Source organism: Bubalus kerabau, chromosome 1 (assembly GCF_029407905.1).
Source record: "Bubalus kerabau isolate K-KA32 ecotype Philippines breed swamp buffalo chromosome 1, PCC_UOA_SB_1v2, whole genome shotgun sequence".
Lineage (NCBI taxonomy): Eukaryota > Metazoa > Chordata > Mammalia > Artiodactyla > Bovidae > Bubalus > Bubalus kerabau.
The window spans coordinates 231,821,300-231,842,790 of NC_073624.1; the positions used below are offsets into that span (position 1 = coordinate 231,821,300).

The 21,491-nt window shown below is 39.9% G+C and overlaps 1 protein-coding gene and 1 long non-coding RNA gene across 5 annotated transcripts in view; one reads left to right on the forward strand and one right to left on the reverse strand.

The window, feature by feature from the left end:
- Positions 1–2,612: 2,612 nt before the first annotated feature.
- On the reverse strand, positions 2,613–4,401 carry LOC129635817 (uncharacterized). The gene is made up of 2 exons (XR_008706471.1): positions 4,259–4,401; positions 2,613–3,664 (listed from the first exon to the last, which is right to left on the reverse strand). It is a non-coding gene; the product is annotated as an uncharacterized LOC129635817 (long non-coding RNA).
- A 429-nt stretch (positions 4,402–4,830) lies between these two features.
- The window catches only part of G3BP1 (G3BP stress granule assembly factor 1), a 31,167-nt gene continuing 14,506 nt past the window's right edge, over positions 4,831–21,491 (forward strand). For 2 of the 4 annotated variants that reach the window (XM_055558985.1, XM_055558998.1), the window contains exons 1-3: positions 17,469–17,581; positions 20,091–20,172; positions 20,626–20,799. In XM_055558985.1, coding sequence (XP_055414960.1) covers positions 17,487–17,581; positions 20,091–20,172; positions 20,626–20,799 — 351 coding nt within the window. In that variant the 5' untranslated portion in view covers positions 17,469–17,486. Of the gene's footprint in view, positions 5,011–16,293; positions 16,385–17,468; positions 17,582–20,090; positions 20,173–20,625; positions 20,800–21,491 lie in introns of those variants that run through there. The other 2 variants (XM_055558992.1, XM_055558976.1) reach the window with 2 other exon arrangements.

The following is a 21,491-nucleotide window of genomic DNA, read 5'->3' on the forward strand; positions in this document are numbered from 1 at the left end:
ACTGTTATGAGTCTCCTCATATCAAGTAAAATCCATACTTAACATTGAATTTTTGAAAAATACATGCACATGTTTAAAAAAATTAGGGCTTTCCTGATGCCTCAGATGTAAAGAATCCACCTGTAATGCAGGAGACCTGGGTTCAATCCCTGAGACAGGAAGATCCTCTGGAGAAGAGAATGGCTATCCACTCCAGTATTATAAAGTACCAAAGGGTGCTTTGAATGAATGAAAACTAAGCCCTTCTCCCACCCTGGCCCAATTTCATCTCCCTGTTAACAATCATTAACAGTTTCTTATGATTCCACCTTCAAGATATTACCTGTGCATGTACAGCAAAACCATTCAGGATTGTGCATGGACAACTATAGCAATACAGAATATCTTAATAGAAATAATTGTCCCATTAATAATGATTCCCCGCCCCTCCCCCCCCCCCCACCCCACACACACCCTTTTCTTCCTGTCTTCACTTACATCTCTTGGAGAGCTTTATAACCATATACATAGATCTGCTTCATTTTCTCTATGGTTGCTTGACAGTCCACTGCAAGAGTGTATTGTATGGTTGTATTTTATCCACCTAGTCTCATATAGTTCCATATTTAGGTTGTTTCCTATTTCTACTGCAAGTAGTTAATCACCGTTTCTGAGTAATTAGCTATATTTGGGAAATGCTGATTCAATTTTTTAAAAAAACATTGCACCAGGTCTTAGTTGCAATCACTTCAGTCTTTGTTGTGACATGCAGGATCTTTAGTGTGGCCTGCAGATCTTTAGCTGTGTCATGTGGGATCTAGTTCCTTGACCAGGAATCAAACCCAGGCCCCCTGCCTTGGGAGCTCAGAGCCATAGCCACTGTACCACAAGTGTTGGACATACTCATTCTGATGATATTCTTAGGAGCATTCCTTACCTAATACACCACCCTTCCATTCTCTCCACAAAATTGTACTTTCTGGGGTCTTGCCCATGCATCTTTCTGTTACTATTAATAAACAGAAGTTCATGTGCCAGATGCACAGTGAGGCTAAACAATCTGAAATGTTGGAGTTGGAGCAGAGAAAGGTTTATTGGAGGGTCATGCATGGGGAATGGGTGAGTCAGGTTAAAAAAACCCCCAAACTCCCTGTTTTCAGAGTGGTTTTTACTGGTAAAATTTGGGGTGAGGGTGAAACTGTTTACCTCAGCTTGGGACTTGAATCCAGCCCAAACCCACGGAACCTGGACCTAATGAAGCTCAGGTTCTTGAAGTCTCATTGCAGAAAGAATTCAGTGAGAGATAAAGTGATAGGTAAGAAGTGGATTTATTCAGATTCAGAGAGAAGCACACTCCACAGACAATGTGGGCCATTGCAGAGGGCGAGTATGGGCTTGAAATATGGGATGGTTAGTTTTTATAGGCTGGGTAATTTCATATGCTAATGAGTGGGAGGATTATTCCATCTATTTTGGAGAAAGGTGGAGATTTTCAGGAGTTGGGCCATGCCCACTCCTTGGTCTTGTGAACTGTCATGGCGCCTCTGGGTGTGTCATTTCATTTGCTGATTGAGGATCAAGGTCTAGTCTTGTCTGCCATCTTGGTCCCATTTGGCCACCCCCCCCCACCACCACCCGTGACTTTCTTCTGATTGGTTGGTGGTGAGGTAATGGGATGGTTCTAGGGAACTTGACTCTCAGCCTTAAGTTACCATCCTCCTCCTGGGTGGGGGCCTTAGTTCCCGCAGAACTCAAAAGATATTGTTATGCATATTTCTTAAGGAGGAACCGGGACCCTACCCCCAGGCTGCACTATCCTTTCTTGACTACTCCTCCTTTTGTCTTTGCATCTTCTCCCTTCCCTGACTACCAACAATTTGAACCAGCCCTTTGGAACTCAAGGAGGGTCAAGGAGGCTGAAATCTCCCCCCCCCCGCCCCCCAAAATAAGAAATAAGCCATAGAAAGGATATGTACCTGAAGAGTCCCACAGGATCTTGCCCTGTTTCCTTTCCACCCTGTTTCTCAGAGCTCTGGGGAGAACTGGCAGGAAAAAAAGGGTGAAGTCATATTCTGAGGGGTTTGCACAATTTGCTTACCAGTGGAAAGACTAGGAGGAGGGCGGGTACTCTCCCTTAGATGATTAGATCAGGGTTTCTCACCCCAGCAGTATTAATTTGGCCCCTTCATCAAGGGGCTCTCCTAGGCTTCCCTGGCTTGCATCTGTTAGATGCCAGTAGCCCCTCTACGTAGTTATGAAAAGATCATGTCTCCTGAGGGCAAAATCTCCCTCATCTTGAGAACCAGCACTCCAGACACTTCCAGGGTGGCAAATTATTCGCTGAACATTTACTAAGTATCCAGCATCTGCCTCCTGAGGGTTTATGATTCCAGTACAGAAATGACCACAGGAAGATGCCAACTTGCTCTCTCCTGTGGAAGACAGTCACAGCCACCTGAGGGGTCTTGTCCACATTCTCTCTCTGGTAATCTATTTCCCTTTCCTTTCTTCCTACAGACATATTAGACAAAACCATAGAGGAAAACAGTATCATTGTAACACTTTCAAGTAACATTATCCTTGCCACTCCCAATCTAGGGGAATGACTTGTTTTAAATCCCCACCCCCCCCCACCTTCCTCCACACTTACATACCTATTTAAACATATGGAAATCAAGAGTTCTGGTTTTTCATTTTTAACATAAATTGGAACTCATGGTATATTTTGTTCAACTTGATTTTTGTCAGTTAATCCAATTAACAACAGGATATCAGCTCATATCAGTATAGTTTGACCTCATTCTCTTCTAGTTTTTTCTCATTCTCTTTTAAACTGCTGTACAGTAGTCTATATTATGGGTATATTACTGGCTAGTCAGTTTGCAAATTCATGAGTAGTTATGTTTTCAGTTTTTAAATATCATAACAAAGTGGACAGTGCTGTAATGAACACCAAGTACATGCCTCTTGGTAAAGCCACATGGCTTTCAAGCAAGAAGGGAAATAAACACAATTTTAACAGACTGCCAAAAGTCCTACAAAAAGAACTGTCTGTATCACTTAAAATTCGCTCCAAATGTGATCAAGAATAGCCTGGACCCCCGATCTCAGGCCAACTGGGTTAAATTACCAATCTGTGAATTTCAAGGGTTGCTAACCAGCTCTCATTAGCTTTTCAATTTGGAAAGTTGTCTTGTAAAATGCAAAAGTCTTACTCCACCCTTTTAAGAAACCTTTCGGGGGCTCTCCACCGCTCTCAGAATAAAGCTCAAGTTTCTTAGCAAGGTTAACACGATCCTGTAGGTTCCTTACTCCAGAAAACCTTTAGCAGCTTCTGCCTGAGCCGAGTTCCCTCAGGTGCCTCCACAGCCCCACACACCGGTTCCCCAGTTTGGGGAGCTCTCGGCGCGGCGCCCGGGCTTGTTGAATGGATGACAGCCAGCAGGGACAGCGTCTCGATCGTCTCTGATCCCAGACCCTGGAGCCCAATAAATGCTGAATGAGCCAAGTCGTTGCTGGATGGGGCTTAGGGGGCCAAAGGGATGCTCCTGCTTGGCTCCTGGGGCCGCACCTCCGACTTCACCGGCTGCTGTCCGCGCCCCCTTGTCTCCAATAGAGAGGCTCCACGTGCTTCATTTCCAAATTTGCAAAACTTAACGCGAGCCCCTGCTGCAGGGTCACATGCCTGGAAGGAGAACGGGACCGAGGCGTGACCCTGTGTTTCCATATAAAACCGCTCATGGTGACCAATAGAGGGCCCAACAAAACAGTAACAGACGTAGACAGGACCAGTCTGGAGCACCACTTAGCGCATGAAGTGTTTCGCGAAAGCTTCGGGGTGTTCACAAAGGCGTTTGACAAGCTACCTTGTCAAGACATAACGACCCGAAGAAATAAACCCCCACAGCCACAGCATTGGAAATCTGAATGACAATGGTGGTGACGCCCAGGATGTTGCAGGAAGGCCCAAGCCGTTAGGAGAATTTACAAACTCCCGTTTCTGGATGGACGCGCACGAATGACCTGCAGCAGCACTTGCCGAGCACCGCGGGGTGGAAATGTATGTCTTTAAACTCAATGCTCTTCACGTGAGACTTTTTTTTTTTAAACAGGATCTTAGGTACACAATGGGTGTTACTTTCCCCTCTGGTTTCCCTGAATAGTTGTCCAATAGTGCTGACTAATGGTGGGAGCCACCAAGTGCCCTTAGGCGGCCACATGGAAATAAAGTTGGTATAAAAAAGAAACAAAACAACCAAACAACGGGAAACTTTATCACCTGGTTCCCCTGGTATCAAACTGTGCGGAAAACGTGGGATCAGGGGTCTCAGGGATCGCACCCAAGGAGTGAAGAAAGGAAAGGAAACAGGAGACAGAAGTAGGGACCAGTAGAACCTCAGAACCGCCCCAGAGGGCACGGAGACCCGGGGCTCGGTCTCCTTGGTGCTGTCCAACCCCCGCGTCAATCAGCTCCTTCCCGCGCTGCGATTGGCCGGGGGCTTCCTTGGCCATCCTGGCGCCCACCTCCTAGTTGCTTGGGGTTTACTTCCCCAAAGTACACGGGCCCCACCTTGTGGAGCAACCGCTCCTGCAGGGAGAACTGATCTCCGCCCAGGGGAAGACGTTTTAACGAATGGGAGCGGCCCCACATATTTATTGGCTACAATGGACATCGATCAAAGAACTTCCCTCCCTCCTTCACACCGTACCTTTCACTTATTGGCCTCTCTCAGTGCCAATTCGTTACTAGGGAAACGAGCTCTTCACAGTCTTATAGGCATGAGTTAAAGCCAATCAAGAGCCACGCCTTCATCCTGAGTCAGTACCCAATTGCTGCTCGAAAAGCCCAGAGGACGCAGTCGGGATTGGCCACCAGCCTGGCCGACCTGGCCGCAACAAGTTAGGCTGAGTCACCGTTATATAGCCCGGCGACGGAGCACGCGTGTGTGCGGACGCAGTTGCGTGAGGGGTTTTTTTACCTTTTGCCGTGCCGTGGAGCAGAGCTTGTTCCTCTCCCGCTCAGCCGCGCAGGTAAGCCGGAGCGTGGGCGGGGCTTGGCGGCCCCAGGACGCGGACTAACTGGGGCTCTGATGGGAGGGAGGAGAAGTCCGAACGGCGACCGCGCCAGGCGCGCCCACCGTCCGCCCCCCCCTCCCCAACGGCCGCAGGCGCGCGCGGCGGGCGCACGGGCGCGCGGCGACTCTCCGCCCCCCGCCCCCACTGGCCCGGCGCGCGTGGCCGTGTCCGCGTCCGCCGCGTGCGCGTGCCGCGCTCAACGGCCACGCGGGGCGAGAGCGAGCCGCGGCCGCCGCCCGGGCCCCAGGGTGATCTTGGGGGCCTGGGGCCCCGCGCGGCCGGATCGTCAGCTTTTCCCGCTCGCTTTCCCCGCGCGCCAGCGAGGCCTTCCTCCTTTGGTGGGGGCTCCAGCTTAACCTAGACCAGAGGAGGCTTTTCTTTGATGGTGGGGGAGGAGGGGGTGAGGGGAGGTGAGGCACGAAAGTGCAGTGAGAATTTGTCGACACTGGAAGCCGAAATGCTGCTCCTAGGTTTTCGATTTTTTGTACAGGGAGTAAAGGGGGGGGCAGCGAGTTCATGGGTATTGAGTGATGATAATAACTAACATTTTTCTAAGCCCTCACTATGTGCCAGGCACTGTGCGGAGCAACTTGTGTGTTTCTTTACTCCTGAAACGCCCCGATGAGGTAGGTACAGTGATTTTCCTATTTTTACAGCCGACTCGAAGGCTCAGAGATGGAGTGACACGGTCAGAGGCACACGGGCCCATAAGGGGCAGGTATTTGTTTGAACTCAGGCCTTCTGACTCCTAGTCCCCGAACCTGCTTCATTCTTTGTTCCAGCGTTCTGTGCGGCCACAGGGTATCTTTGCCCCCAGAGCTCTAGTCCCTGGGGACAACCGCAGCCTCGGAAGACCGACTGCAGAGGCATTTATTTGTACTTGGGCCACTTGCGGGTTTCCAGGGAGAAGAGGGTTGGACATGGGATTATGACAAAGGGTAAGAAAGGGTTCCTTTGTGCACATCTTCCAATAGGTTTGCTGCCCTAAATGCTTCTGGGGAAAGTGTAGAATAAAATCAATACGTCCAGGTGATTCTGGACAGTGTTCCTCCTCGGATTCAATCTTCACGGCCTGATGATGGGAAGTTATCGCCAGCAGGAAGTTAGGCTCTGATGTTAGATCTTGAATCTTTTTTTCCCTCCGTTTTTTAATTGGAGCAAGGTTTTGAGAAAGACCTTCCACAAGATTAACTTCCTCGTTTTCTGAAGTTGAAAAAAATGAGGTTGCAGAGCGATGAGGTTCAAGTCTGGCCAGCATGTGTAAGTGAAATTTTGAAATTGGAGTGGAAAGCTTGGTGCCCACTTACAGTACAGGCTTGACCCTCTGTGGAGCCTAAGCTGGATGAATTAGGGGTGATTGAGGTGTTGGAAATCTTACCCTTCTGGCAGTTAGGAACTTCTATGGATGAAAAGCTTTTGTCTTCATACATTTATTTAGTATTTTGTAGATGCTCCCGTTATATGTAAAGGTAGAAGACACTTTCAAAAACTTGAGTGTAAATTTTTCTAGTAGAGTTACATTTGAGATTTTTCAAAGCTAGTTTATTCCTTGGCTTAATGAAATAATAAATATTCCTGTGTTGCAGGTATGAATCATTACTTGGCATCACAAATGTCTCTACTTGAGCTAAAGCTGCAATGAGTTTTGGAGCTAACTCTTCCGAATTAATTTTGATTGAAATGACTGTCAACCTTTTCCTTTCTCTCTCTTTTAAAAATCTATTTTGTGTGTGTATACACTTTTTAGAATTGACCTTTATATAAGAATTTTTTTGCTGCTAAGTGAAAGTCGCGCAGTCATGTCCGACTCTTTGAGACCCCATGGACTGTAGCCTGCCAGGCTCTTCTATCCATGGAATTCTCCAGGCCAGAAAATTGGATTGGTAGCTGTTCCCTTCTCCAGGGGCTCGTCCCAACCCAAGGATCAAACCCAGGTCTTCCGCATTCAGACAGATTCTTTACTGTCTGAGCCACTAGGGAAGCCCTTATTTTGCTGCTGGAGGGAACTCATGATTCACATCTTCATAAGTAAATTAAAAAGCTTTGAAACACTTTTGTATTTCCATTTACCCAGTAATTTCCATATTTCTTAACTGAAAGTAGCAGTAAATACAGGATCGAAATATCTTATGAATAGGCTCTTAAGCTTTGTTGGTGTTTTCCTGAATGGCAGATAGCTTGGAGTAGAACATTGTTTTCCTTGGAACTTGCCTTTTTAAAAAAAATTTGTATATTAAAAAATTTTTTTTTGCCTGTGCTGGGTCTTTGTTGAGGCATGTAGGATCTAGTTCCCTGAGCAGGGAGTGACCCTGGGCCCCCTGCACTGGGATCTCGGAGTCCTAACCATTGGACCACCAGGGAAGTTCCCGAACCTGCCTTCTTGTAACCATTACAGTTACCTGCATTTAGACACCACTTAACTAGTAACATTTTAAGTTATCAAACGTTGAAACACTAATGACCAACATTTAAACTTAATTTTGAGTCCACTAATTGTTACTTGAGGTAAATATCAGAATGAAAGTTTGTGCATTAAATGAGGGAAATTTTTGCTAGTTTCCCCTTTAGATATTTTAAAAAATCTCTTGACTTCAGGCAAATGGGTTCCAGTTTGGTAGGAGTATGAAAATGTATTTCACAGATTGGTAGCCTGGTTGAGGACTTGTGCTTTCATTTACCTGGAGCAAATTAATTAATTGAAGCAAATTGTGATAATATAAGACTTGTCTGCCTTCCAGTCTCCCATCCAAACTAGAGATTACTTTTGTTGTTAAATCCTTTTAATATAAGCTTTTGTACCTCTTCTAACTGGTAGAAAAGTAGGTAGTTCTTTGTTCTTTTACTTAACTCAGGTTTGCTGTTCTCAGCTGACAGTCTGTTAAGGGAACATTAGATTTGGTAATGTTTCTTGGTGACCTACTTCACAGCAGGTTTTGGTAATTTACATTTTTAATAGTTTGTTTTAGTAGTTTGGCTAGAAAGTAAAGGGCAGAAGTTAGTTTTAAATTTGTATAGGTTTGTGAACTGTATATACTTAAGATGGATGGGGCAGTGTTAAAAGATGAAATTTGATATAAAGCCTGCATGTATGACCTAAACCAATTTTTCTTTTTGCCAGTTTATAACATTAGTTACTTGATCTCAGCATTTTGCAGATTTGTTTTTTAAAATATTTCAAAATTCAAGTATAAATTGTATATTCATTTAATTGTGCTTTAAGACTGCCTTGGCAAGGTTTACTGATTTTAAAAAGAAGATGATTGTTAAAGTAGGTAGGTAAGAAAAGCTTTTTTTCCCACCTCTGGCTAGTGAGTTTTTAACAGCTATAGGACATTTAGTACAATACTATCCTTCCAGCCATGGAGTTAAATTTGAGGTTCAGCACTATAATCACTTGTAGTTGGTGATCACTCTATGGTGAACAACTACATTTATGTTTTTAAATCTCAAAAATCAGCATTCTGTTTATTTTTTTAGTATCCTTAGTCGTGTCATCTGGCTTTGGTTGGGAAAACTTAATTGCAAACCTGATTAGGTGAAGAGGGTGAAGAGTTAGGAAAAATTTGCACATGAAGAGTGGGAAGAGGGAGCTTTACAGAGCAGAAAGTAATTAAAAGTTCTCTTGAAGACTGGCCTTTGTAAATAAAATCAAGGCTTTAGACGACATCAAGTGATAGATTTCCACTTCTGACCACTGGCCAGTCTCTCATGTCAGTCTGCTTAGCTGTTTAGCCTGTGTGATGTATTTCAGATATTTAATAAAAAGCAAATACTAGAGATGGTTCATAGAAAAAACTGGCTTCTTGCATGGGACACACTTTGACTTGGTGGGAATGTCATCCTTCGGTGGCTGTGTGGCAGCATCGTTGCTTGTTTGTATAACCCTTTATGTGTTTTTGAAGTTCTTTCACACATTTTAGGTGTTCTCATGTTTTTGCTTATAAGACCTAGAGCTCCGTAACCCAAGTAATTGTCTTAAACTATTTTCTAAAGCTCGTGGTGTATCTAGTAGAGATATGTGCTAGATATATTTCCTTATTTAAAAAATTTTCAAGGTTTTAGAATCTTGGAAGGCATCAGTGGCACCTGCCTTTTTAGGTTTTTTTTTAACCTGCCTCAAGTATACCCCATGTTTATCAACTATCTTAAGCTTACTTCTGGCATACATCCACCTATACTTTATGAGATCTAAAGCATAGGAAATTCATGTTTAAGGAATTTCATAGACAAAGTATTATAAAAGTATTTTTTCGTCTTAGGCCAGATTTTTGCTTAATTGTAAATCTAGTTGACTGGGTTTTACTGCTGGATTGGGGGAGGGATATTAAAAACCAAGAAAAGTTAGTGAATTAAGTTTCCCAATTCTTAAGTTTTTTTCTCTTGGGGAAACTTGTTTTTGAGATATTTTAGATTTATAGGAGAGTTGGAATACAGACATGTCTTGTATATCCTTCACTCATCTTGCTTGTTAGCATCATACCTAATCATGATGCATTTATCGACAGTAAGAAATTGATGTTGATAAAGTCCTGTTAACTAAAGGACTGACGTTATTTGTATTTCCTTAGTTTTTCCACTCATGTCCTTTTTTCTGTTTCAGAATCCAGGCCAAGATACCACATTGCAGTTAGTCCTCCAGTCTCCCTGGTTTCGCTCCTCTGATCTGTGCCAGTTTGTTGTATTTTCTTTGTGTTTAATGACCTTGACACTTGATCTCAATTTGAGTGTACTTGGTGTTGGGTAGACTAAGGTTATAGAAGTTGGGGAAAATACCAGAGGTGATTTAGCCTTCCCACCATGTCCCGGGGCACATAATATCAATCCTGGTTGACTTTAACCTTGATCACTTGATAATATGGTGGCTCCCAGGTAGTATTTCTTTCCTTTGCATTATTTTCATTGGAAGCTAGTCACTAAGGAAGGAGAGCCTTAGAATTTGTGAACATGTATTAAAGCTGCCACTGTAGGTAACTGAACATTTTGGGGGGAAGACACTTGGAACTTAAGCAGATACTCTGTTTCTCTAGTTTCCCTGCTAAATTTTTTCATTTATTAGTAGATGTTGCCTGCAGCTCTTGAGGTGTTCTCATGGTAATTCTATATTTCCCTTGTTTTTTTCTACATTTAAAATTCTTTTGTAAGAAAGGTGTCTATTCTCATTTAAAAAAATTACTTATTTGGCTGTGCAGGGTCTTTACACAGGATCATTAGTTGTGGCTCTGAACTCTTCATTATGGCAGGTGGGATCTAGTTCCCTGACTAGGGATTGAACCCAGGTTCCCTGCATTGGAAGCACAAGAGTTTTAACTGGTGGACCACCAGAAAAGTCCTGCTATATTTTTTAAGAACTTCATTTTCCCATTTTTTAAACACTTTACCCATTAATTTTTAGATTTTTAGTTATTTTAGGGGGTTGTAATCCAGTGTTCTTCAAACTTAATTTTGCTTTTTTACTTATTACTTTATTGCTTCAGTTGTTCTAGTTTTGACTTGTGTCCTTTTGATGTTTGCCTTTTTTTTTTTTTTTTTTAAGCATTTCCTTTATCAGATACTTCAGACTCACCCTATATTTTTGCCTGTCCCATTTCTCCAAGGAGTTGTCAGGAAGAACTTTGAAGGAGGGTAACAGGTGGTAAATGTGAGGAGTTTGGAAAATAGATTGAACAGTAGTAAGTTCAGTGATGGTTATGCTGCTCTTGCTAGAGTAGCTTGGTTTCTGCAATAGTTTCTCTGGTTCCTGGAAAGCATTTTTATTTCTGATAGTTAAGCCAGATTTCACGTGTTTGAATACATAGCATAGCCTTGCAGCAAACTTCACAATAGTTTAGTACACTTATGTTAGTAGACAGAAACTCTCACTGTTTATTTCTCCTTAGTGTTTTTGATAGGTATTAAAATAGAGTAAAAAAATTTCTTAAATGTCTCTGTCTCAGAATTGGCAGTTAACATTTTGCATCACTCTTTTAAATTTGCTTATTTTCATGTGTACGTTCCCATTCTGCTCTCTTCTTGTGAGACAACCTTTTGTCTTTCCAAGCTGTTATATTAGTGGGTTAAAAAATAGCTTTATTGAGGTATGATTGACATACAGTAAACTGCACATACTTCAAGTGTAGAATCTGATAGCTTTTGGCATTGTTTATACCCATGAAACAAACCATCACCACAGCCAAGACCGCGGTGAAAATAGCGCTCATCCCCCAGAGTCGCTCGTGCTCCTTTGCATTCTCTCTCTCTTGTCCACTCCCCCTCCTCCTCTGCCCCCAGGGATCCCTTACCTGCTTTCTGTCACTGAAGATCAGTTTATACTTTCTAGAATTTTTATATAAATGGAATCATACAATATGTGCTTCTTTTTTTTTAAATTGCTGACTAGTATTGACTATTCTGTTCTATAATATACAACAATTTGTTTATCCATTCACCTTCTGGAGGAAATAGGTTTGTTTCCAGCTTTTGGCTATTACAAATAGAGCTTCTTAAAAAGCTGCCTAACTTTTCCAAAGTGGTTATACTGTTTTACATTCCTGCAAGCAGTATTTGAATGTTCCTTTTCCTCGATATCCTGGCCAACACTGTATGCTGCTGCTGCTGCTAAGTCACTTCAGTCGTGTCCGACTCTGCGACCCCATAGACGGCAGCCCACCAGGCTCCCCCGTCCCTGGGATTCTCCAGGCAAGAGCACTGGAGTGGGATGCCATTTCCTTCTCTGCAACACTGTAGAGTCAGCCTTTGAAGTTGTCACTCTGACAGGTGTGTCAGTGGTACTTTACTGTGGTTTTGTTTTGCATTTCTGTAATTACCGATAATATTGATCAGCATTTTTCATAATTTCTTTGATGAATTGTCTCTAGGTCTTACACTAATTCTTCATGGGGTTATTCAGCTTTGAGAGTTCTTTATATATTCTGGATATAAGTTGCTTTGCAGATATTTACTGCAAGCCTTTGCCTTTGCATTCTCTTAATAGTCTCTCTTGCAAAGTGAAAACTTTTTTGGCCATATCACCCAGTGTACAAAATCCTAGCTTCCTGACCAGGGATCAGACCTGCACCCCCTGCATTGGAAGCACTGAATCTTAACCACTGGACCTCTAGATAAGTCCCTGAAAGGTTTTAATTTTGATGGGAGTTCACATTATCAATCTGTCTTATTATAGAATACATTTTTGTTATATCCAAAAATGACCCAAGGTCATTAAGATTCTCTTTAGAATTTTTATAGTTTTAGGTTTCATCTAAAATTATTGAGTTAAATTTTAATATACTGTGAAGCTTGAATTGAGGTTCTCTCTCTATATATGGATATGCAGTTGTTCTAGCACCATTTGTTGAAAAGAATACCCTTTTTCTACTGAATTGTCTGCCCTTTTGGAAATCAGTTGTCTATTTATGTGTGAGTATATTTCTTTATTCTGTTTGGTTGGTCTATTTGTCTATTTTTATATCCAGACAATTTTAAAAATATATTTACCTGTGTATCTGAACAATGTACTTACATATACTGAACACACTTAAGAACGTTTCAGGGCTATCATACAAGTACCTATTTGGCAAGTGACTGTGTTTCTGAGATCTAGTTCATACTGACTTTATATGACTGCTATAAATAGGGTGACTTTATATTGTAGTTTCCCAGAAATACTCAAATTCACTCCAGTTAAACTGGCGTAGTTATCAATTGTATCACTTTTTAATCTTTTAAGTGCTTATGTGACTATCTTGGGGCTTCCCAGAATCTGCCTTCCAGTGCAGGAGACACAGGTTGGAACCCTGGATTGGGAACATCCCCTGGAGTAGGAAATGGCAACCCATTCCAGTATTCTTGCCAGGAAAATCCTGTGCCTAGAGGAACCTAGGCAGGCTATAGTCCATGGATACGGTCCATGGAGTGGCAAAGAGTTGGGCACGACTGAGCCACTGAGCAAAAATATACATGATGCTTTGTTTATATTTTTTAAAGAGTAGAAATTTTTAAATGTAACGTAGTGTGAACACACTAAAATTATTTTATCTTCACGATGCATGTTTTAAAAGTTACGATACTAAGACGTGCACTTGATTTGGTTTTACAGTTTAATTGGACCAGTCACATTCTGCGGGCATACGGGCGAGTCTTCCTGCGTGGCATTCATGAGTGGAACACTTGTCATCAAGTCAGCCTAGAAGTTCAGTAAAACATAGTTTTATATTAGGTGCTTGGGCTTTTTGTAGTCCAAGGGAACTCTGTAGAAAACTTATTCTTGAAAGAGATAATCCTGTTTTTATTTTGCTAGCAAAATGGTTAAGGAAATAGTCTTCTGGGTGACAGAAAATGGTGGAATGTAGAAATGTTACAGTTTTGTTACAGTTGGTTGTTACAGTTAATAGTTACAATATCAATATATTGTAACAGTTAATATTAAGTGCTATCATACACTTAGTTCTTGCAGTTATGATTTTAATTTTAGAGATGAAAGAACTGAGGGGCACTAGAGAAATTGTTAATAGCTCAGGAATACAGTAGTGGATGTATGTCTAAGTGGCCATGTTTTCCTTTACTTCTTTAGAGCAAGAACTGTTCTGTAATTCCCCTTTCTCTAACCTAGGACCTTTAAAGTATTTCTTGAAAAAGTAAGAGAAAGTATAATTTTTAAAATTTTTTCTTGTCCCCTATGCCCATTTTGGCATATTATGACAGTCACAACATTACAAAGTTGGATAGAAAATTAGTGGAATGTAAACTTGAATGAAAGTGAGTGATTTCTTCCCTTTCCCTTTATTTTTGCCAGGTCCTGTTTCTTTCATCACTGATCTTTCTAGACTACACTGATTTCCGAGTTGTAATATATGCCCCCAAAAGTTTGTCCTTTAGATCTGAAAGCAGTGTTAAAAGAGAGTGGTCTCCAAATTAGATATAATTGGAATGTTCAGCAGACTTACTTATTTAGTCTTGGGAGTGGTATGTTATATTTTAGGAAGTCTCCCAGTCTTCACATCAGCACGAGGAAGGAGGATTTGCTGTTGATAATTAAAAAGGATAAGACTATCTAGTTTGTTTCCTATTTCTGATTATGGTACATGCTTCATAGTCCAACCAGTAATGTATCCATAGGCATGTGCTGTTATATAAGTAATAACCAGAATCCATAGTATTTTAAATTTGCAAAAGCTTTTCTAGAAGGGCACAGTGTTTCAGGAGTATTTAATAAATAAGGGAGGATCTTGAGAAATTTTTAGCATATATTTTCATTGGTATGCATAGTTTCTAATTATAATAGATCAGGAACTGGTAAAACATTAGTTTTTCTGAGAAAATGCAATTTGATTTTGTTTGCTTTCATTATTTTAGATACAATTTGATTTTGTTTGCTTTCATTATTTTAGATATAATTTGATAGAACTGAGAGTTCTAATGAACCAGGGTGAGACTTTATTCTCAGAAGGTACAATGTTAACATATCCTCATAGCTTCTGTTTTATGTTTGAACTAGAAATGAAGATGGAGATTTCAGAGAGCTAATTAACCAAATAAAATTTTTCTGATGAGAATTGATTGAGTCTCATATAGACTAAATCCTTTGGGTTCAAATGCCAAAGTTTTCTTTTTTAAATGTATTTTCGGTTGGGCTGGGTCTCCTTGCTGCGTGTGAGCGTCTGGCTGCAGTGGCTGCTCTTGTTGTGGAGCGCAGGCCCCAGTGCGCGGGGCTCAGCAGTTGGTGCTCGCAGTCTCTGGAGTGTGCGACCAGTACTTGGACCCCACGGGCTTAGTTGCTCCTCAGGATGTGGACTCTTCCTGGATCAGGGATCGACCCTGCATCCCCAGCATTGGCAGGCAGATTCTTAACCTCTCTACCACCAGGGAAGTCCCACAGTTTGTTTTTTACTGGAAATGCTGACTTTATTCACAAAACTTGCAGAGTATGGTCTTAGATGACTGAAGAACTTCCCCAAACATTTTGTAGTCACTGGTGCTGTTGGGTGTTCAGTATTGTTAATTACTCTACAACATTTTATCATTTCAATATCATATCATTTTTTTTTATTTATTTAAACTTTTGAGGCATAATTTGCAAACCACAAAATTATAGAATTTTAAAGTTCAATTTGAAAAGATTTTTAGTTTTGTACAATAAGCCATCACTCAAATGCGTCAAGTCCTCTCACCCCAGGCAGTTCCCCTCAGGTCCTTCCCAGTCTGTTCCCTCTCAGGCAGCTTAGATTTTTTTTTCCTAAGCATCTTTGCTTAGTTTTCTCTTTGACCTGTTCTTAATCATTGAAAAAAAAAGTATCTGCTGTTATAATCTGAATTCTGGACAACCTTGACAGTTCAGCCTGACAAATGGATGATCAAAAATCTGCTTTGCTTGTATAAAATTCTAACCAAAAAAACAAAAGATAAACCTCTTTTGTGATGAAAATGATGAATGAAAGAAAGCTTTTTATTCATGAGTGTGTCAGATACAGTTTTGGAGCTAGAAAGTTACATAAGAAATGGTCTCTTAAGAAACTTAACTCTTAAAGGAAGCTTGCAGCCTTCTTTCAAATGTTCTTTTTATCTGACCATGACTTATATAGAATTCTTGAAGCCATTGGCTATTTTAAGAATCAGTCCCCTCCTTTATTTTAAGCATTGAAGCAATATAGTTTCTTAGCACTAAAATAATGTGTATTCTGTTACTTTTTATTTTTTTCTCAATTATTGAGATACAGTTGACAGAAGTATCTGTCAACTTCTGTAGTTGACAGAGGTATTATTTTTAAGTAGTGCTACCATTTCCCTTGAGCTGATTGGTTGATATTTATTATAGATGAGCTTAAAGGAGAGACTTGAGCTGGAGTTTCCAATTTAATGGAACCATATAGTGCTTATAGTGTGAATATAATCCTTGGGAGTCTGCAAGACTATATGAGGTAATCCTGAAATAAAGTGTCATCTATTTGAAACATTTTAAAATGCTAATTGAGACCCTAGTTTGCAAGATACTCAATTCTATAAACTGTTAAACTAATAAGAAACTTGGTGAATAATACAGATTTTTCTGAGAAGCTTCAGAATTATAATAGTAAAAGAAAAAAATCACAAATGAAGTAAAGATCGATTTGCTATATAAATATAAATAAGTTTCCCTTTCGTGGCTTTATGGCAATGACCTAAGATAAAGCATTGATGATAATGGTGTAATCGAGCTGATGGAGTTTTTTTTTTTTTTTTTTTAATTTGAATTATCTAGATAATCTCAAAGGGAAAGGAGAAGTTGTAGATGTGGTCTGTAAGTTTTTCTTTTTCTTAACCTTTGATATTGTAACCTGGAGGATTTTCATCATTTTGCATGAGAAGATTGAATGTGGTAAGCAGTATTTGATAAAGTATTATTTAGAAATTTATAGTGAAACTACTTAGCAGTGTCAAAGGATACAGTTAGATTGATGTTATTAGTCTAGTTTCGTAGAGTTTGGTGAAACAAGTAATAAATGGTACAGGTAATTTAGGAATAATGCAATCATAGACTAGAGAAGGATAAACGTCTCCACATCCTGCTTGTGCAAGAACCAAATTCAATCCATTTTGCCCATTCTTTAAGAAAACTGTAATGCAGTTTCTCTTATTTCTTCTTTAAGCTGTAGTTAATTATACATACCTCTCTTTGTCTTTATGTTTATAAAGTTCAGGGTGATTTTATCTCCTCAAATGAAAAATTGGGTGATCTCATGCCAGATACGTTTTTGAAAGGGTTTTTAAAAGTAGTGAGTGACAGTATTTGAAAACTTACCATGTGCCAGGTGCCTTTTTAAATATTCCAGTGCACTCACTTTAAGTCTTAATTTTGAGATGGCAGGGATTATTTTGTTGAATAAAAACATCTTGCTTGTTACTTTTTGCCTGATTTCATTTTTTGATCTAGATATAAAATAAGCAATTTAGAATTTTTTAAAGGTAGTAAAAATCTCTGATTTAGTTTGACTAAAAATGTGATATTGTGTATCTGTATTGTCAAAGCTGTATTGTCGCACTTGAACCTAATACCACCACGGCAGTATGTTGTAATGTTACAGGTGGAACCCTTTTAACTGAGTTTAGTAGCTTGGGAAAATTGAAATGCATGTTGTAAATATGTACCTTTGACGTTGTTATGTTCAGTTTACAGAAATTGAATATTGGGAATAATGATGAGTTAATTCTTCATAGGGATATTTTTTTCCCCATAGCATTTGTCTGATTACAGTAAATTTGAACGTATAAAATCTCACTGGTCTATGTGGGTTTGCTTTGTTTCTTATAATGTTTATTCCTTTTAAAACCCAAGAATTGCTGAAGTGATCTTTTTGGTCTATGAGTCAATCTCAACTAAATGATTCAGTCTCCGCCCCTGCTCCTTTCTCCCCTTATACTTGATCTATCAGGTAGAACATATTTGATTTTTTTTTTTCCAGGTTGAATTGACCAAAGCAATGGTTATGGAGAAGCCTAGTCCCCTGCTGGTCGGGCGGGAATTTGTGAGACAGTATTACACACTGTTGAACCAGGCCCCAGACATGCTACACAGGTAAATTTTTTTTTCCCTGAGTATCACCTAATTCTGTGTTTTAGTGAGTATTTAAGATGCTCTTATTCCCTCAAGAGGGAGGAGACATATGTATACCTATGGCTGATTCATGTTGATATATCGCAGAAACCAACACAATATTGTAATTAATCTTCAGTTGAGAATTAAAAAAAAGATTCTCTGATTCATTATGCGCTTTCTAGGGTTGTTGCATAAAAATGCTTTGTAAGTACCAAAAAGTGATGGGTATTCGAATTTTATAATAGTACAATATGTAAATATTTGAAAATTAGACAAAGTTTCCTATACATTATCAGAAATATAATGCTTTAAATATAAATGTATATTTGTACTTTTGGTTTTTTTTTTTGCGTATTTTTCTCTTGGTGAACCATGAATTATTTAGTTATGAATGTATTGAAGCTACAAGACTGTTCCTGTTCTGACATATTTTTGTGTTAATATGCTTTAAAAAATTAGGATGTATGTTTTTTTGTGGAAATGATTTGTTGTAAATTAAAACAGATGTATGAAATAAACGTGAGAGTCTTTAGAAAAACAATGCTAATTTTTCTATGTAGATGCAAATATTTTTATTATGCTGTGTTTTAGCCTTAAGCTGTTATCTTACAAGGATAGTGCATGTATCATTAATTTTAATATCCATGAAATTTTTATTTTCTAAAAAATTGTTATGTTACTCCACTAATGATGAATATATAAGTTGCCTCCAGTATTTCTTCTTATAAACAATGCTGCATTGTAGAACACTCCTCAGTCTATTTCTGTGGAATTATTAGAATACTTTTTAGAAATTTCAAAATGTATGTGTATTTGTTGGACCAGAACTATTTTTTCTCCTATACCTTTCTTGATCCTTAAAAAAAAAGAAGCTCTTAGTGTAAGGCCTTGTGGAATAATTAACTTCATTTCACAGGTAAAGACTCTATGCTATGCTATGCTAAGTCGCGTCAGTCGTGTCCGACTCTGTGTGACCCCATAGTCGGCAGCCCACCAGGCTCCCCCGTCCCTGGGATTCTCCAGGCAAGAACACTGGAGTGGGTTGCCATTTCCTTCTCCAATGCATGAAAGTGAAAAGTGAAAGTGAAGTCACTCAGTCGTGTCCGACTCTTAGCGACCCCATGGACTGCAGCCCCCCCAGGCTCCTCCGTCCATGGGATTTTCCAAGCAAGAGTACTGGAGTGGGGTGCCATTGCCTTCTCCGGCTAAAGACGCTAAGGGCTTAAAAATTTGCTGGTATTCACAGGACTATTGAGTAATAGAATAAGTCTTTAAACTAGAAATATCCCTCTTTTTGTTATTTTTTGGTCAATTGTATTCTTTGCTTTTAGTAGTTAGATACATTTAGAATTTAAAATGGAGTAGGAGTTGAAACAAACTAACCAAATATATTTCTTGTCACTGTTGTTACTTATTGATTCTAACACATGTATTTTTTCACATTTTATCTCTGAGGTACATTTTAGATACAATGAAAAGTGGATTAGCCAGCAGTGAACTAAGTGGCTGGCTAATGTGGAGCCTTTTAATAACTTAAAAAGTTGAAAGGTAGTTCAGGTATCCTTAAGGGCCCAGATCTGTCCCTTTTTTGGGGAGCATGGGGGACACAATCAGGATAGAGAAAAATATGGGTTGGTTTGTGAAAGATCGTTTGTCTGGAATACAGGTGCCAAGAAATCTTAATAGTGATTATCCCCGAGTTAGGGCATTGCATGTGTGTGTTGGCAGGGCTGGGGCGGAAGTTGTTGGCACCTTCCTAATTCAGTATTGTTGTAATGAAAACAAAACAGTTGAAGATATAGGTGAATTAAAGGTATGGAGAATTAATTAAGTCTGACGCTCCTAATGCATCAGCAAAAATGGAACTCCTTAAACTCTTCTGCCTGAGTTACTAGGTTTTAATGGGAATTCATCACATGCATTCTCAGATAGAAAAGGATTCTCCAAGACTATGGAGAGAATAGCTGTTTAGTCTTGTCTAGCTCTTGCAACCCTTTGGATTGTAGCCCACCAGGCGCCTCTGTCCATGGAATTCCCCAGCCAAGAATGCTAGAGTGGGTTGCCATTTCCTTCTCCAGGGGACCTTCCCCACCCAGGGATGGAACCTGAGTCTCCTGCATTGGCAGGAATGAGCCACCAGGGAAATCCATAGAAATCCTTACCTATCATCAAGACTACCTGTCTTCCCCGTGAGTGAAAACAGGAACTTGTGTGTTACGTGGCCTTCCTGAGGTGCACTACAAGATCCCTTCCAACACGATCTTTCTTTCTTGAGACCTGGAACTTTTGACTTGCAAAAATTCCTTGACCAAATTCATTCCCATTCAGCAAATGTTATGAATGTAGGGGGTGGATGCATACAAAGAGGAGAAAGAAAACACATTTGTGCCTCCAAGAATGTACTAATGAAGCAGATGGGTTCAAACATGAACAATAAATACCTGGTCTTAGGATGCTTAAAGATGACAAGTATCTTTCTGTTTTACAGGTTTTATGGAAAGAACTCTTCTTATGTCCATGGGGGATTGGATTCAAATGGAAAGCCAGCAGATGCTGTCTATGGACAGAAAGTAAGCATAAGCATAACAAGCTTTATGTAGGCTGTTGATCAGCTAGGAAATAACCCATAGAATTGAGGTGGATACATGCTTAATGTTTGTTGATATTTGAGAATTAAAATTGTCAACTTCTGTTTGGAAATTTAGATATTCAGTAACTTCTTGATTTATTAGTCATTGAAAATTTTTTTGTTCATTTGGTGTGATACATTCTGAAGTTTTTTTATGTTTGAAGATAATTGGTTTTAGCATGGAGATCACCTATTGTAAACATGTTTAGATATGTTAATTGAAGACAATAATTTTAAAAAGTCAGGGTGTCACTGGAAATATAGTATACTAAGACAAATTACAGTGGGGTCTCTGTAGTTTGTAATTCAGATGTGCACAGATAAATGCTCTTTGTTGTGTTAGAAAGTTTTTTGTTATTGGAGCTTCTGCATTATCTCTTGCCTGATTCCTTAGGAAATCCATAGGAAAGTGATGTCACAAAACTTCACCAATTGCCACACTAAGATCCGCCACGTTGATGCTCATGCTACTCTGAATGACGGTGTGGTGGTCCAGGTGATGGGCTTGCTCTCTAATAACAACCAGGCTTTGAGGAGATTCATGCAGACCTTTGTCCTTGCTCCTGAGGTATGAAAAAAAAAAAGATATAAAAATTCGTACATGTTTTTCTAAAGACTGTTAATTTTTGAAATTTTAAATTTACAGAAGTAGTACAGTAGTAACTCCTACATGTTATCTTACCTAGAGCCACATTTGCCCACACATTTATAATTCTATTTTTTTATGTAATTCTTTTTCTATTTACCTGTGTGTTTTAATTCTAAACTGTTTGAAAAGTAAATTGGAGACATTATGGCTAGTCATCTTCAGATACTGAAGTGAACATTTCTTAAGAATGAGCACTTCATTTCTTAATCAAAGTCAGGAGGTATTTATGGGATTTCCTGGTGGTCCAGTGACTAAGATTTCCTCTCCCTCCCAGTGTAACAGGCCCAAGTTTGATTCCTGAAGGAGAAGGACTTGGCATCCCCCTCCAATATTCTTGTCTGGAGAATTCCGTGGACAGAGGAGCCTGGCGGGCTACAATCCGTAGGGTCGCAAAGAGTCAGACAAGACTGAGCGACTAAGCAGCAGCAGGGAACTAGATCCCATGTGCTACAACTAAGGCCTGGCACAGCCAAATAAATAAATAAATACAATATTTAAAAAATGTAATACAGTTATCCATCTATAGTCCATATTTAAATTTTGATTACTGTTCCAGTCATACAAAGAATAGTATTTTTTTTCCTTATCCAAGATTCAGCTCATTATGACAC